The 14,996-nt window shown below is 38.8% G+C and overlaps 1 protein-coding gene across 16 annotated transcripts in view; it reads right to left on the bottom strand.

Annotated features, from left to right (window-relative positions):
• The window catches only part of TCF4 (transcription factor 4), a 343,442-nt gene that overhangs the window by 120,717 nt on the left and 207,729 nt on the right, over nucleotides 1–14,996 (bottom strand). For 15 of the 16 annotated variants that reach the window (XR_014161417.1, XM_081881482.1, XM_081881470.1 and 12 more), the window contains 2 exons: nucleotides 13,456–13,585; nucleotides 13,238–13,287 (listed from right to left, as the gene is read on the bottom strand). The exons of the other annotated variant lie outside the window; for it this stretch is intronic. Coding sequence is in view for 14 of the 15 variants with exons in the window: in XM_081881482.1 (XP_081737608.1) it covers nucleotides 13,238–13,287; nucleotides 13,456–13,585 (180 nt within the window). In the remaining variant the exon portion in view is untranslated. The remainder of the gene's footprint in view (nucleotides 1–13,237; nucleotides 13,288–13,455; nucleotides 13,586–14,996) is intronic. 16 annotated transcript variants of the gene reach the window in all.

Below are 14,996 nucleotides of genomic sequence, written 5' to 3'. Positions count from 1 at the left end.
GGCTCTTCCTATCCCTGAATGCCAGCATTAACAGTGTTTTATAGGTTGTAATTGTTTCACCGATTATTTTATATGATTTATGCTGCATTTGTGGTGTTCTATTATGTAACATCACACTGCTATTACTGATTGACTGTAAGCCGCTTTGGGATTCTTTTGAATGAAAAGTGGCATAGAAATAAAATAAATGAAATCAAATAATCAGTCATTAACGTCTTATTTCAGATTATGATTACAAATCAAAACCATGTATGGCTACAAGAACACCATGCTGAGATTTAGTTTTCAGTGGTTTGATCTGGCATTCCTAAGCAAAGGTTCATCTACAACTACAACTTTAAAATATAATAATAATAATAATAATAATAATAATAATAATAATAATAATGAAATTCCAAAATGAACTGGAATAGTTACAAATAAACAGTAACCTAAAAAGTTTTATAGATATAAAAAATAAAATCCAGAAGATATAACTGAAGACAAGGAGGTATAAAAACAATATTTCTTAATAGCTTCTTCACTTGAGTTATGATGCCTCACACCAATCAACAATATGAAGATGCTAAAGTCTAGCAGGAATGTTTAAAACACAGTAAAAAGAATCTGGTGTTAGTGCTTACAGAAAGTAGTTATTTTTATATCTCTAAATCTCTTGTATTAGAAATCATTCCCTGAGGGGATAAGTTCAAAGAGAGGATTAAATGCCAAGTTCCCTTACACTCATGCAACCACAATGGGGATTCTATGGATGTCTCCCATGAGAGCAGAAAATGCCCCTGCTGTGTACATCTCGCTTACAACTTCATACTTGCCTGTACAGTTAAGAAGGTGCATTATTGTACAGTACAATTTCCATTTCCCCCATTCATACATTCGTAAAAACTTCCCATTTCTTTTAATCGGTTAAGACTGTATGATCTGCTTCAACCGCAACACATAATTAAGAAGAAGAAAAAGAATCAACAGTATTAGATCTTTGCACAGGATCTGGTTCATTTATGGGCTAAAGTCTAGCCGTACAGAAAGTCGTGCATGAGCTTCGAGAAATTCCTTAACAGATGTTTAACATACATTATGCAGGATCGGGCCCCACAGTAACAACTGGAATATAATTTTAAAAAGCTAAACTGAGATGCTGTTCGGCACAAAGTGCAGTTTGACTTCACTTCAGGCTTCCTTGAAATAGACTCTCACAAGTATAACAATTCTTGAATCCTGTGCTCTCGTGAGACTGCAAGGAGAATTAAAAATCACCATTGCTGCTCATATTCCGAGAAGCCCATTATTAAGTAAGATGCAAAAATAAATAAATATCAGAAATATTTTAAACTTACTGCGGGCTTCCTTTAATATAATAGTTTCCTAAAACATAAAAGTACTGGGAAATATACCATTTCAGTATAAGGAATGCAACAGAACTATATATTTGACGATCAAAAACCTCTGCCTCTAAGAAATGCTGTTCCCTGCATTACCTATATTCCTCTGAAGAGGGAGTCTATGTTTAAGCAAAACTCAGAGCCCTAACAGCGATGCACCTATGCTAGTAGCTGCTGAGAAACAGGATGCAATGGTCACAACTGCTACTTCCAGGTCTAGTTATTTATTTTGAGCCACACAAGTACAAGCTCATCACGCAACAAAACACACAATGTAGTATCTACAGTCTCCTCTACAAATTGCTTCATTTTAAAGCGGAAGGTTCCTAACTTTTTAAACCATACAAGTTCGCAGCGACAGCCTCCTTCCCACTTTTTCCATAGGGGTTATTTGTCGCTTATTTTGGTTTCCAGCAGCAGGGCATCTCTTAAAGCCAAGACTGTGTGAAGGAGACAGACACAGAGAGGGAGAAATTGGGAGACTGTATCTGTGACCCATGCCAACACTCACTGACTGCAATTCTGCAACCTGTTTTCTAGGAGCATGTTTGCCCCCACGATATAATCACACAGGTATATTAAACAATGGCACATTGCATGTTCGATCTCAGCAAGTGCATGAGAATAAGTGGTGTCTGTTTTACAGCCTACATAGGAACATAGGAAGCTGCCTCGTACGGAGTCAGACCATCGGTTTACCTAGCTCAATACTACCTGCACTGACTACCAGCAGCTCTCCAGTGTTTTCAAGCTGGACTGTTTCTCTGCCCCACCTGGGGATCCCAGAGATTGAATGTGGAACTGTTTGCATACAAAGCAGGTGCTGTCCCACTGAGCCCTGGCCCTTCCCCAATAGAAAGAAACAGGAGTGCACAGAACAGCCAATGTAGTAAAAGGCAGCAATGGGCAAATTGTAGGCAACAAGTCCTGCAGCCTGAGACCCTGACTCACGAGAAGTCACATGCATGAAAGGAAAAGTACTGTGCATGCAGCAGCTGTGTCTGCCTTTGTCAGGATAATAATAATAATAATAATAATAATAATAATAATAATAATAATAATAATAATAATTTATTATTTGTACCCCGCCCATCTGGCTGGGTTTCCCCAGCCACTCTGGGCGGCTTCCAACAGAGATGAAAAATACACTAAAATGTCACATATTAAAAACTTCCCTGAACAGGGCTGCCTTCAGATGTCTTCTGAATGTCAGGTAGTTGTTTATCGCTTTGACATCTGATGGGAGGGCATTCCACAGGGCGGGCGCCACTACCGAGAAGGCCCTCTGCCTGGTTCCCTGTAACTTGGCCTCTCGCAGTGAGGGAACCGCCAGAAGGCCCTCGGAGCTGGACCTCAGTGTCCGGGCAGAACGATGGGGGGATGTTTTTGTAACTCAGCAGACAAGAAGCCACCAAGGAACAGAGCTTGCTTCTTCGACAGGGTGGGAGAAGTTGGAGAGAAAGTATTTAAGAAAGCATGATTCTTTCATTCGCACATAAATTACTTCTTCAGATTGCAGCCTCATATTTTTTATAAGACTCCTTGGGACACAAGTTTTCATTTAAAGGAGCTGCTGTGGAGTTCAGGTCTGAAGGTTCCTATCTAAAAATGGGTGCATGGCCACAAAATTAATCGACACGTTATTAATTGATCTGAACACAGGGAAACTACAAACAGCTCAACAACACACTGCCGTGGCATGAGACTTCCCTGCTGTAGAGTTAGCAAAGAACACTAACTGGACACTCTTAAAAAGTTTTCCCACCTCCAAAAGAGAGCAAAGCCATGGAACTAGTTGTTTTCTTCCCCTCCTTCAGTTTCAGTTTTCTCAAACTACTCTCTCTTTTCTGCTTTCTTTCCTCTAAAGCTGAGTTTGTTTCCACTGGGTTAATCTACTCCATCTTTAGACTGAACTTACACCTCTTCCATCTTTGCTTTTAATATTCCTCTCTAACGAAACAGTAGGTCGGCTATGTCCTCATCTGTCACCACTACCTTTGCTGAAATTCCACCAAATCTATAATGGGATCTCAGCAGGACTGGCATTCATTGGTAGAACAAGCTGCCATTTCCAATTCAAGTTACCTCGGGGCCTCACTAGGTCAGTGGCAAATTGGTGCACAAAGCACATCTCTAACTCCAGGGAAACCCTATCGTTCATGGCAACTGACGATAGCGTGCCTGCCAAAAAAGAGGGTATTGTGATCCCCCCCCCTTTGTGAGGTGGATTTAGCAGGGGTCGTTGGGTAAGTGGCAAATATTCTTAACTGCTGGGTTCATTAAGGACAGAGTTGGAGAAATTCACAGGATATATCTGTGTGAACAGAGGACTACCTGGATCTGTTTCAATCTAGTTTCAGACCTGTTTTTGGTATAGCAGAGGACAACACTGTTGGTTCTCTGGGATCTCTTAGTGGTGTGCTTGATAGCATTGACCATGATATCCTTCTGGATAGGTTTTGGGTGTTGGGATCTGTATGCACAGTGGGTCGGTGGCTCCATTCCTACCCTGGAGAGATGATTCCAGAAGGTGGTCTTCTGTTTGACCCCATGGCAATTATGCTGCTGGGTTTCAAGGGGGCTCTATCTTGTCCTCCATGCTTTAAGATACACCTGAAACAGCTGAGTGAGATTGCCTTGTAGGAAGTATCAATACATTTCAATCAATCAGGTGAGAAAGTTGAATTGCAGCAAACTGAAGATGAATCCTTACAAGATAAGAGTTGCTATTGATGTCAAGGGTGTGGGCATTCCTGCTCTTCTAGATGGGTTTATCTCTCATAAATGATCAGATTCAGAGTTTGGGAGTGTTCATAGCTTCAGCTTGGGTACCAGAGTGGCCTTAGTGGCACTGAGCATTTTCAAATAGCTTAGGCTGGTACACAAACACATCCTGGACAGATTACAGATAGGTAGCCGTGTTGGTCTGCCATGGTCAAAACAAAATAAAAAAATTCCTTCCAGTAGCACCTTAAAGACTTGGCCACATTTTGCTAACCTCAAGACTGGATTACTGCAATAGGGTGTTGCCTTATACTGAGCCAGCCCATCTAGTTCATTACTGCCTACACCAACAGTGGCTCTCAAAGGTTTCAGGTAGAGAATCTTTCCTAGGGGATGAAACTAGGGCATTCTGCATGCAAAGCAAGATACTCAGCCACTGAACTACAGGCATGGAGCAGGCTTTGAAGAGGTACTGAAAACTGTAGTTAGTTCATAACAAAGCAGATGGTCTTTTATCTAGAGAGGGGCAGCTGGAACATGGATGAATTTCACCTACAAAATTATAGGCAAAATTGTAAGATGAGCTTTCTAACATTCTGAAAACAGTTTTATTTGTATTACTTAAGCAGTATGTTTCCTATAGTTTGAAGAGACTCATCATCATTTTGTTGTTGACCTCTGTCTGTCTCGAGAGACAATGGAGTATGCCTCCAGGGGTGAGGACAAACCACTGTGTTAGCAGCACCGAAGTGACCTCCTCTGGATGCAAGCCTGGGCATTGTGTTTGGAGGTTCTGGACTGCCCAGATGACAAGACCTGCCTCTATGTGGTCCAAAGGAAAGGAAAGCTTTCAGAAAACAGAGGCCCTTTAACCTTCCAGATCAGTCACTGACTTCTAGGAGAAGAGGAAGGAGACTCAAAGACCTGTCAGGTAGGGACTAATATTTCAAAAATGATCACAATTTTCAAAAGGGAGAGCTACAAAGGTCAATACTTCCATGGTAAATATCCAAAAGCAAAGGCAAAACAGCAACAGCTGCCTTGGACTAGAATAATAATATGCAATTAGAAGCCATGACATTTGAAAAACAGCAAGTTGGTTTTTTATTATTAGACACATTTTGAAGTTTATCTCTACAAGAATGAAAACTGAAAGTTCTTTTTTAAAAGAAAAAGAAAGGAATGTAAGGTACAGTGGTGCCCCGCAAGACGAATGCCTCGCAAGACGGAAAACTCGCTAGATGAAAGAGTTTTCCGTTTTGGAGGTGCTTCGCAAAACAAATTTCCTATGGGCTTGCTTCGCAAGACGAAAATGTCTTGCAAGTTCCTGCGGGGTCCCCCCCCCCTTTTTCTAAGCCGCTAAGCGCCGCTAAACCGCTAATAGCGCTAATCCGCTAAGCCGTCAATGGGCTTGCTTCGCAAGACGAAAAAACCGCTAGACAAAGAGACTCGCGGAACGGATTCTTTTCGTCTTGCGAGGCACCACTGTACTGAGATTTTAAGGATTCTACGAAGAATCAATCAATAGAACAGATGATGCTCACAACAGAAATGTCTTGAACTTCTAAATGTATCAAGGGCTTAGTTCAGAAAGCACACCAAACCATGGTTCAGAGCTGCTTGTCTGCTTTCATTTTCCATCTCATCAGCATTTAACTTTTAAAGTTTACTCTCATCTCCATGATTTAGCAGAGACTTGAGGTACAGCAACTTCACCTCCTCCACAGTTGCAGCAGCCTCTTGAGGTAGAATAATGAAATGCATCTGACATGATTGGTTTCTTTTTCTTTTTCCTTTTCTTTAAGCACCTGGACTTCTTCCCTCTCTTATCCTATCAGTGGTACTTTCACTGATAGTTGATTTTTCTGCTTTCGCTTCAGCATTTTTAAAAATAGGTTCAGGTGTTCAGATGTCAAACAAACCATGGTTCGGTGTGACATCTGAATAGAGTCCAACACTCTATCCTTGAGTACTTCAGTGGTGATTTCCATCATCATGTTATATCATGGACAAGCCAGTTTGCAAATTACAATCTCAGTGCAATCATGGGCCCGTGGAGTAGAGCTGATTTTGAATGTGTGAATTAGATCTACAATTCTATGATCTCACTGCTCTTCCGAGGCACTCTCAGTGCCTTGAAGCTCATTTTGGTGTCCAAGACTAAATTCCTACCTCTCCCACAAGTTGATGTAGGAACAGTTACATGGCAACCACAAATATATGTGGGTCCCTTATGAAAGGACCTTCATTGGAAACACAAACACACACACACACACACACACACACACACACACACACACACCAAACCCAGCTACAAACTATGGTAAGAAAACATGCACTGTATTATAAGCAATAAAACACAAGTGCAATACCGAATATAAATAGAACCAATCCCACTTGGGTCTTGGGTAAATCAACTTTGGTGTATAAACTCATTTGCAGAAGTTTGAATTTGGAACTAGTAAGATCAGTGCTCTTAGTCAATTAAGCCATCTCAGATGGTAAAACAAGATTTAATCTATCCCACTGATCAGTCCATTTTTATGCAGACTATTATGCGATCTCATGAAGATTCAGAATGCATATATATTCTGGGCCAAAAGTACATGATATAATTCCAGAAATGGCTGGCAATGGAAAGAATGGCAACCACTCAGATGAGTGCATACATGTGCTTTCTTATTGCACATGTAGAGAATTTTGCATATTTATAGAGATACAGATATCAATGTGCCAGATGACAGAATTTGTGTGCTTGTTGCAATACGTGGCAAAGCCATCAAAGGGAACCCAGGGCAGGGGTCTGCAGGAAGGGATGACCTAGATTCTCAATAGTTCCCGGTGCCCACTGATATCAATGAGAAAATAATAAAGACAGCTGAAAGAGGTGGCAGAACCAGTCTCTCCTCAAGACACAAGGATCACTTGTGTTGGGAAGGCTGTTTCCAAAACGCAGTGTGTCCTGCAGACCCCTGCCCTGGGTTCCCTTTGATGGCTTTGCCACGTATTGCAACAAGCACCTGCTCACTTTCTCCCATATAAGTTAATGTTCCTCTATTATAAATAGAAAGAGGGCTCCAGTTGATTGCCAGGGAGGGGCAGCATGCTCCCTCCCCTAGAAATTGGGAAACGTAGACAGAACCCTGCAGGATCAGTCCAAAGGCTCATCTAGTCTTCTTGTTACAGTGGACAACCAGAGGCCTATGGAAGCAGAACAAGAGCAAAGCAGTGTTCTCCCCACTAGAGTTCCCCAACAACTGGTGTCTTGAAGCAAACACCAAGGTAACAGCAGAGAGGTTCATCTTCTCTTGGTTAAGTCCCTTTTGTTATTTTCTCGCATATAAGTAACAGTTCTTATTCACCCCACCAGGAAAAGAATAGGAGTGCTCAGGGACACTGATGATGGCAGTAAACTCTGATGCCAGCTACTATTGCCAGGGAAACAGAGGGGCACATATAGAACGGGCCCAGACTTTTCCTTCCATGGATGGAAAAGCTGCTTGTGTCAACACCCCAAACTTCCACAACAGTGTGGGAGGTGAAAATGGAGGCTGATGGGAATCATCAAAAAGTCAATCCCACTATCTACTAGTGTCCTCTAAGCATAACCTGACTCCAGAAATTCTCCCACTTACGGGAACAAAATCTTCATCCAACCCAGTTTGTATGGGTATGCAGAGCACACAAATATATTATTATTTTATTGGTTTAATTTTCTTAAATTTGTTTCTATTATGGAATTCAAGGTGGTACACCTATCCAGGCACTGACCAGAACAAGGCATGCTTAGTTTCAGCAAAGTTGTGGCCTCCTATACATTCAAACCACCCCTTTCTACCATTCAGGAACAAACATGAATTTCAAGCCAACAGATAAACAGAGGGATATTCTTAAGCGATATTCTTTTCTGCTCTCCTATCTTAGGGAGGTTTTCTTAATCTTCAACTTTACTGATCACTTGCTTAAAAAACATAGGTGTATTCCAACGTTGATTTCTTAAAGCTATTTACAGAAAGCCATGGGAAATGCCAATAACTGTGGCAATGGCCATTGAAAACTGAGCAGATGTTACTTTTTTTCAAACTTTCTCAGCGATTATGAAGACTGGAATCTTGCTTTTAAATAGGTTAGCGAGCAAAAGGAAGTTTAAAATTAGCTCTGACAAAAGAAAGTTGAAATTTATTGTGCAATGTCATATTCCAGTTGGAACAGTGCTGGCTCGCTATTTTTGTGATAAAACAGTTCTCTGTATTTTAGATGACTAAAAATAGATGGGGATATCAATATTATACTATTTTATGGAGAGCAGAGAGGAAAAAGAGAAACAATACTGTAATCCATTTCTTTTTTTCAGATGATTATTTCCAACTGTTGCACCTGAAGACTAAATTTCATAACGTTCAGCTGCATTTTACTGTACAGTTTCATTTCTGAGCATTTCACACATTATGTTCCATGTTAGGATCTTGCTTTGTTTGTTTGTTTGTTTGTTTGTTTGTATGTATTATCCCGTTATTGAAATTCCATGACTTCATGCTCTAAGTCTTTTAACATTAAGGGGTTTATTAATTAAAACACAGTTATGGTCTTCCGTGCTATTTAAATACTGCGATCTTATCTCTGCACCTGGACAGTCTTTTCATATAAATACAATACAGCCAGACCACAAAGATCTTTATTAAATTTTCTGGGGCAGAAAATGAAAAAAGACATTTGGGTGTGGAATGTGTGTGGGAAACTTCTGTACATGGTTAACTGTTCCAGATCAGTTCTCTGATTTCCACCCCTCCCTCTAAAAATTCAAATAAACTCAGTGCTTTGAAGAAGCTAAAAACACACCTTTCATTCTAAATTTAGTCCCTGTTTAGGATAGATAAACAGTTGAAAAAGCTGCCAAGAATCGAGACACCCTGCCTGGTGAGTACTGCCAAAGTTTTCATCTCTTTCTTTTTTGTTTTTTCTTAGTTCAAAAGAAGCCTTTTATTACATCTAATAAATTCATCTGTGAGGGCACAAAATTCCGGAGTCCCCGTGTATATGGGTAAATGGCACAGAAAGAATATGATGCCTGTTGCACTAAGTGGATGTTACCTTTTTGAAATGTATGGTCTATGATTGAAGAGTAAAATTAATTAATTCTTAGGTTCACACATACACTTGGTAGACGTAAAAGCAAACACCAGCTAAGATTCAGCTCAGCTGAAAGTACATGCCCGGGCAATCCACACATGTATTAAGGGCTTTTCCCTTCATGCTGAATAACAAAACTACTTTCCAAGTAAAGAGCAGTTTGGGCTATGTACCTTTGTTAACTCTGTAACTGTTTGTCACTTAACGGCCTGGTTTTTATGTTACCTGAGCAGTGCAAGAGGCACATGGCATGGCTAAGTCCCACACCCCTGCCTTGTAAAATCTAATCCTCAAAGTGATGCGTCGCTGAAATTAATGGGACTAGCATCATCAGGCTGCTGTGAGGACTGCAGGTCTAGTTGATGAGACAGCCCCCCAAAAAGAAAGGAGCAAAAAGAAAGGAGCTCTATGCAAAGTTTCCGCCTGAGGTTGTTTCAGAATGACTGCATAATTCACAACCATAGAATGCCCTTAATGCGCTTCTTGGGAGTTAATTGAAAGAGGTCTCCTTCTCATGTAGTCATAAGTAGGGAGGCAAGGCAACATCTTTCCCATTATGTAATTCCCTCTAGCTGCAGGTAATTGGCTGGGAGGTGCAGATCATATGGGGAAGAACCACATAATTACCTGTGCTTATATGGTCGCAAAATCCGTACACAGCTCAAGCCCCTTGGGACCAATGCCATGAAAAAGCTGTGTGAAGGGAGTTGGGGACTAATTTACATGTATAGAAATGTAATAGCCCAAAACCAATGGCAAGCATGTTTTCAGTTATTAATGTTATTGCTAGTTGCCATTGTTCCATCTAAACAATAAAGCAATTCCTCCTCCATCCACAGGAGGAGGAGGAGGAGGAGGAGGAGGAGGAGGAGGAGGAGGAGGAGACAGCGAAACTGAGGCTTGGTTCGGACGCTACATGTTGTGCATGGCAGGTGTGTAGGAAAGCAGTGGGGGGAACAAGTTCAGGAACATATTTCCGAAAGCCCCAGTCACCAGGCATGTCCATTCATAAAAGCTTCCGGGTGTGTGTCTCAAGACTCATATCTGCAATTATTTCATAGCCACTTACATGCACGCCGTACGCACACATTTTAAAAACTTGGATGAAGAATAGCAACATTAGAGCCAACCCTGAGATCAGGCGATTCTTCCCGCAAGCCAGCATATCCACAAAGAATAACTACTGATGATCCAGGGATTATCTTTATCTTTGCCCATAGTGACAAAGTACTGACATTATGCTTATGCAGGAAGGAGCTAGCTGCTTAACAGTGAGTCAAGCCAGTGGTCTTACTTCTGAAAGCACCCCCCCCCCCCAAATAAAAAGACAAAGAGCTTAGTACCTTTCCAGAAAATGTTTGTTTGTTTGTTTGTTTGTTTGTCTTACTCTCTCTGTCGCTTCTCTCTATATAGCCATGGAAATTTGTCATAGACATCTGTGCATTAACACAACTCCTGAAGCCCTTTATAGACAATTGTATGAATATTCAGTGACAGTTTAATACCCATATTTTAATAGAAAGAGAATAATATTTTCATTCTATCAGCTAAGTACAATATAATCTGTTTAGTCAATTTATAAATGAGTACTGTTTATCCAACATAATAGCATCATCTACTATAATGTGATAAGATGAATTATTAAAAAAAATATTTTGCCCTTTAATAGAGTATAGTACTATTTTGAAAATCTTTGCATTTTAACTACTGATTTTAAAAAAATCACAACATATTTTGATCATGAAGGTGATTAGTTGTTTGTTCAAACATGTTAAGGAACAATTATTAGACACACACAGTTCTGGATAACCTGATATATCTCCCAATAATATCATCAGGTCATTTGAATTTCAAGGAAATCATTTGTGGCAAAATTGTTTTCTTCCTCTTATTTTTATCTTTCAAACAATAGGTTTCAGTGCGTGCAAGAAGCAAAATGAACTACGGAATCCAAACTTTGTAACTCAAAGAACAAATTTTGCTAGGAATTAAGGAATCCTAATTGGCTAATTCTTTTTTAAACTTATTTTGTTCTTTTTGGTTCAAAGAAACAGCCAAATGCCTGCAATGTCTGCAAGGGAAATAATAACAACAGAGTTCTAACCCTTAAATGGAAATGGCAACCAATCTGATGTTTTTACATCATCACAGCAGTCCTCTTTCTTTACAGTTGTAGCCATTTCACTGCCCTGCATGTGTTTAGCTTTCTAAATGGAAATATGTCCCAGTCAAACAGGTTCTACACAGTAAAGTGTACAGATATGGGAGAAAACGAGCATTAGAAATACAGAAGCACATGATTTTTCTATCAGAATTTATCTGAAAAAATGAATCTTTATGTACGTATTTTTAAATGAAGAAAATACAGCACTACATTTTATTAAAATTTAAGCATTCTAGACATATACAAATTACAAAAAAAGGTGTATAAAGTGTTACGTACTGGCCTGATTCAAAATTTGAGAAGCAGCAATATGTATTTATCATCTGAGTTCTCATAAAAGCTATTAGAAGCTAAAGTTTCAAGTAAAGATGCCATTAACTAAAAGTGAACCACCCAAAATCCTTAGGATTGTAAAAAAATCCATGATTTCTTTAAAGAAACAAAGCAAGAAATATTTATGCAATCTAATTTTAAATTTGTCCTCATTTTTTCTCTCTGTTAGTGAAAAATAGCAAAGTTTTTGTTGTTGTCAACTTTTATTTTTACTTCTCAAGTACTGTCAGAAGTCTGCCCAAGGGTTCACATACCCATATCACTATTGCTATATTAATTAAACATGTTCATTTAATTCCTTTCCTAGCTTCAGTCACTTACTGATATGACAATAGCAAAAACGGAAATTAAAAGTACTAGTTTTATAATATGAAGGTTTTGCTATTGATTTGAAAGTCCATCTAATTTATGATCACATTAATAAATGGTACGCCAAAGTAATCTCCGAAAAACCTGTAGGATTGCTCTGATGTTGGTGAATTTTTGATTGCACTCCCTTGTAACCCCCCACTCCCGCAATACACATCTCCACAATACAACTACTACTAGTAGCAAAGTCAAATATTTTTAATTCTTAGATCTAAAAGTATTTGTCGCTCTGCTGCACTACGGTGCATTGTTGTTACTTATCTACAAATTAATCAATATGGTAGCTGCTTTAAAACAGATCATACTGTTTATTTACACATCAGCATTTTTTATTTTTAAAAGAAGAACGCAAAACAAAATCCAACTCATACATGAGCCAATTATTTGCTGCATGAACGCAAGGGCATTATAATATGAAAAAGCATATCTAGCCTTTATTGCAAACACAGTCTAAATATGGGCAGGTAGTTGATTAGGAATACACACACACACACACACACACACACACACACTATTTCCTAAAAAGAAGGGGGGGGGACAGGACGACAATCAGGGTATTAAATGTGACTTCATTTATTACCATAGCCCATAATTCCTTTGGTAACACCTGGAGTCAACTGGTTTGACACCTGGAAATCACACACACTGAGAAAGCTATTTGTGCAGGTATGCTCAAAGTCCTAATTCAAAAACTTCAGTGGAAAATGAAGACGTCCTCCTTCTATTCTGGGCTGAGACCCATGTAAATGTTTCATAAATCCCTCTCCACAAATCTCTTTTAACATGCAAATCCATAAATCATCATAATACTGACAAAGAAGTTAACCCGCACGTGAAGCTAATGCGTATTCTATCTGGAACCGCATACTGGTAAAGCTACCCAAACTAGAGGCCCTTTTTCAGAGTTCTATTTATATACACTAAAAAATAATAATGCAACAACACCCACCAAAACTTTTTATTCCCACAGGTCAGAATTTTATAGACTTCTCTGTTTTGTCTGCCGGCATGATGATGGAGAAAACCAAAACAAAACAAAAAAAACGTTTAGGATAGGAATCTGTTTCATTTGAAAACATGTTAATCAAAGGAACCAGTGGAGCCGCAAACGGTAAGACAGACAAGGAGTACTTACTGAAGATGGTAAACCTGGAGGAACCTTTCGAACTTTCTTTGTTTGTACTTCTGAAAAAAGAAGACAAGTGTGGCTGTAAGATGTATGTTTGCAGGCTCACACCCTCCAGTCTAAGATTCAGCACTGAGCTAGCATTTATTATTAATTATTTGCAAGACAGAAGTTCAGTCTAAGTTTCCTTTTAGAAATGTGGAGAAAAGTGGCACAAAGTAACTCACCCACAGAGGTACTGTGCAGAGGCCTTCTTCGCGGATTATTGCTAGAATACTGATAGTACTGAGAGCCAGGTTTGGTGGGTGAGAGAGCGCCTGGGTTGCCCATTTCCATGTCACCTCCGAGGAGACTTTGCTAAAAGATTTTTGAAAAATAAGTATTGTTATATCTAACTTCTCCCTTACTCGCCTTTCTATGCTGATTTAAATAACACACACACTTTTTTTTTTTTAAAAAAAAAGGCTCTGCGACTGGCAAATTGGAATACTAACACAAAAAAATACTTTATTTTCAGATATGACAAAAATAGTACTGAGGCAAGTGATTTCTTTTCAAGCGAATGCTTTGAAATTTTACAATAGCCTTCCACTGTTATTGCTGAAAAGAAATAACAGTTGAACATATGAACTCTTTTGGAGCTACATCAAGTAAAGATCCCCCTCCCCACCTGTTTTGTTTTAAACTTACAGGGCGAACAAAATATACTGTGTTCATCAGTATTTTAAAAATCACCCTGTTGCTACAAAATCATTTCGTCATACAAGAGTAGGTATTTTACCCAATAATGGAAAAAATGCATGTGTTAAATATAGCTAAATAGGAAACACAGCAAATACTTAAAAATACAATATAAAATGTGTTAATCAGGTATAACATCTGTGATGTGAAAATAATAGTATACAATGCAAAAATGAACTAGTGTTTTGCTAAATTGCTAAGGGGGGGGAGAGAATGACTCTTAAAGCGAGTGGATAGAAGACGTTGCAGCAAAGTACTTCAACAGCATCTATTTTATTAAGTAAGACAGTGAACATCCACAAATATGAAATGTACTTATGAATGGACAATAGCTATGGCTAAACCAGAAGAAATGATATCTCAGTGCAATAACAAGGAAAAAGCAAAGACTGACATTTTCTAAAAATTCTATTTGCTATAACTACATTGAAACTTACCCATAATATATAAATCCCCTGATTATACTCTGCATTGAACACATTGTTCTTTTAATTTTTTTCTGGTATGCAATAAAACAGGTGCAGATACTACCATTTATTTTATATGATGAAGAAATTTTCCATTTAATAAAGAAATTTTAAAATTAAGTACCAAAAATCTAACTTTATCGTTACTTGTAATCAACTTTTACTGACTGAACTAATTACTGTACTTGATAAAGTACAGAATGTGTTTTCCCTAATCTAAATTCTAATCACCATGTCACTCACAACAGACTTAGTAATGCTTCACTAACACACCATTCACATGCAAAACACCCTAAATAGGCCAATTATGACTCTGCCCCTGTTCCCTGGTTAACCCGCTGAGAACTGAAAAATTTCACAAGGCAGTCACCAACTAAAACAAAGGCTCCTTGTTTTAAATTAAGACAGTCTTTTTGATTCTTAAATAGCTCAACAAAGTGCCATGTCTTCGTCTGAAAGCAGTTGGTCAAATATGACCCATGAGCTGGAAAATACTTTGTAAAATAAAAATAAAATCCAAATATAACTTTTTTTCTTCTTGGGGATGCATATTCGTTTCT

Source organism: Podarcis erhardii (assembly GCF_964252035.2).
Source record: "Podarcis erhardii genome assembly, chromosome: 11".
Classification (NCBI taxonomy): domain Eukaryota; kingdom Metazoa; phylum Chordata; class Lepidosauria; order Squamata; family Lacertidae; genus Podarcis; species Podarcis erhardii.
This window is presented reverse-complemented; position numbering and strand designations above follow the sequence as displayed.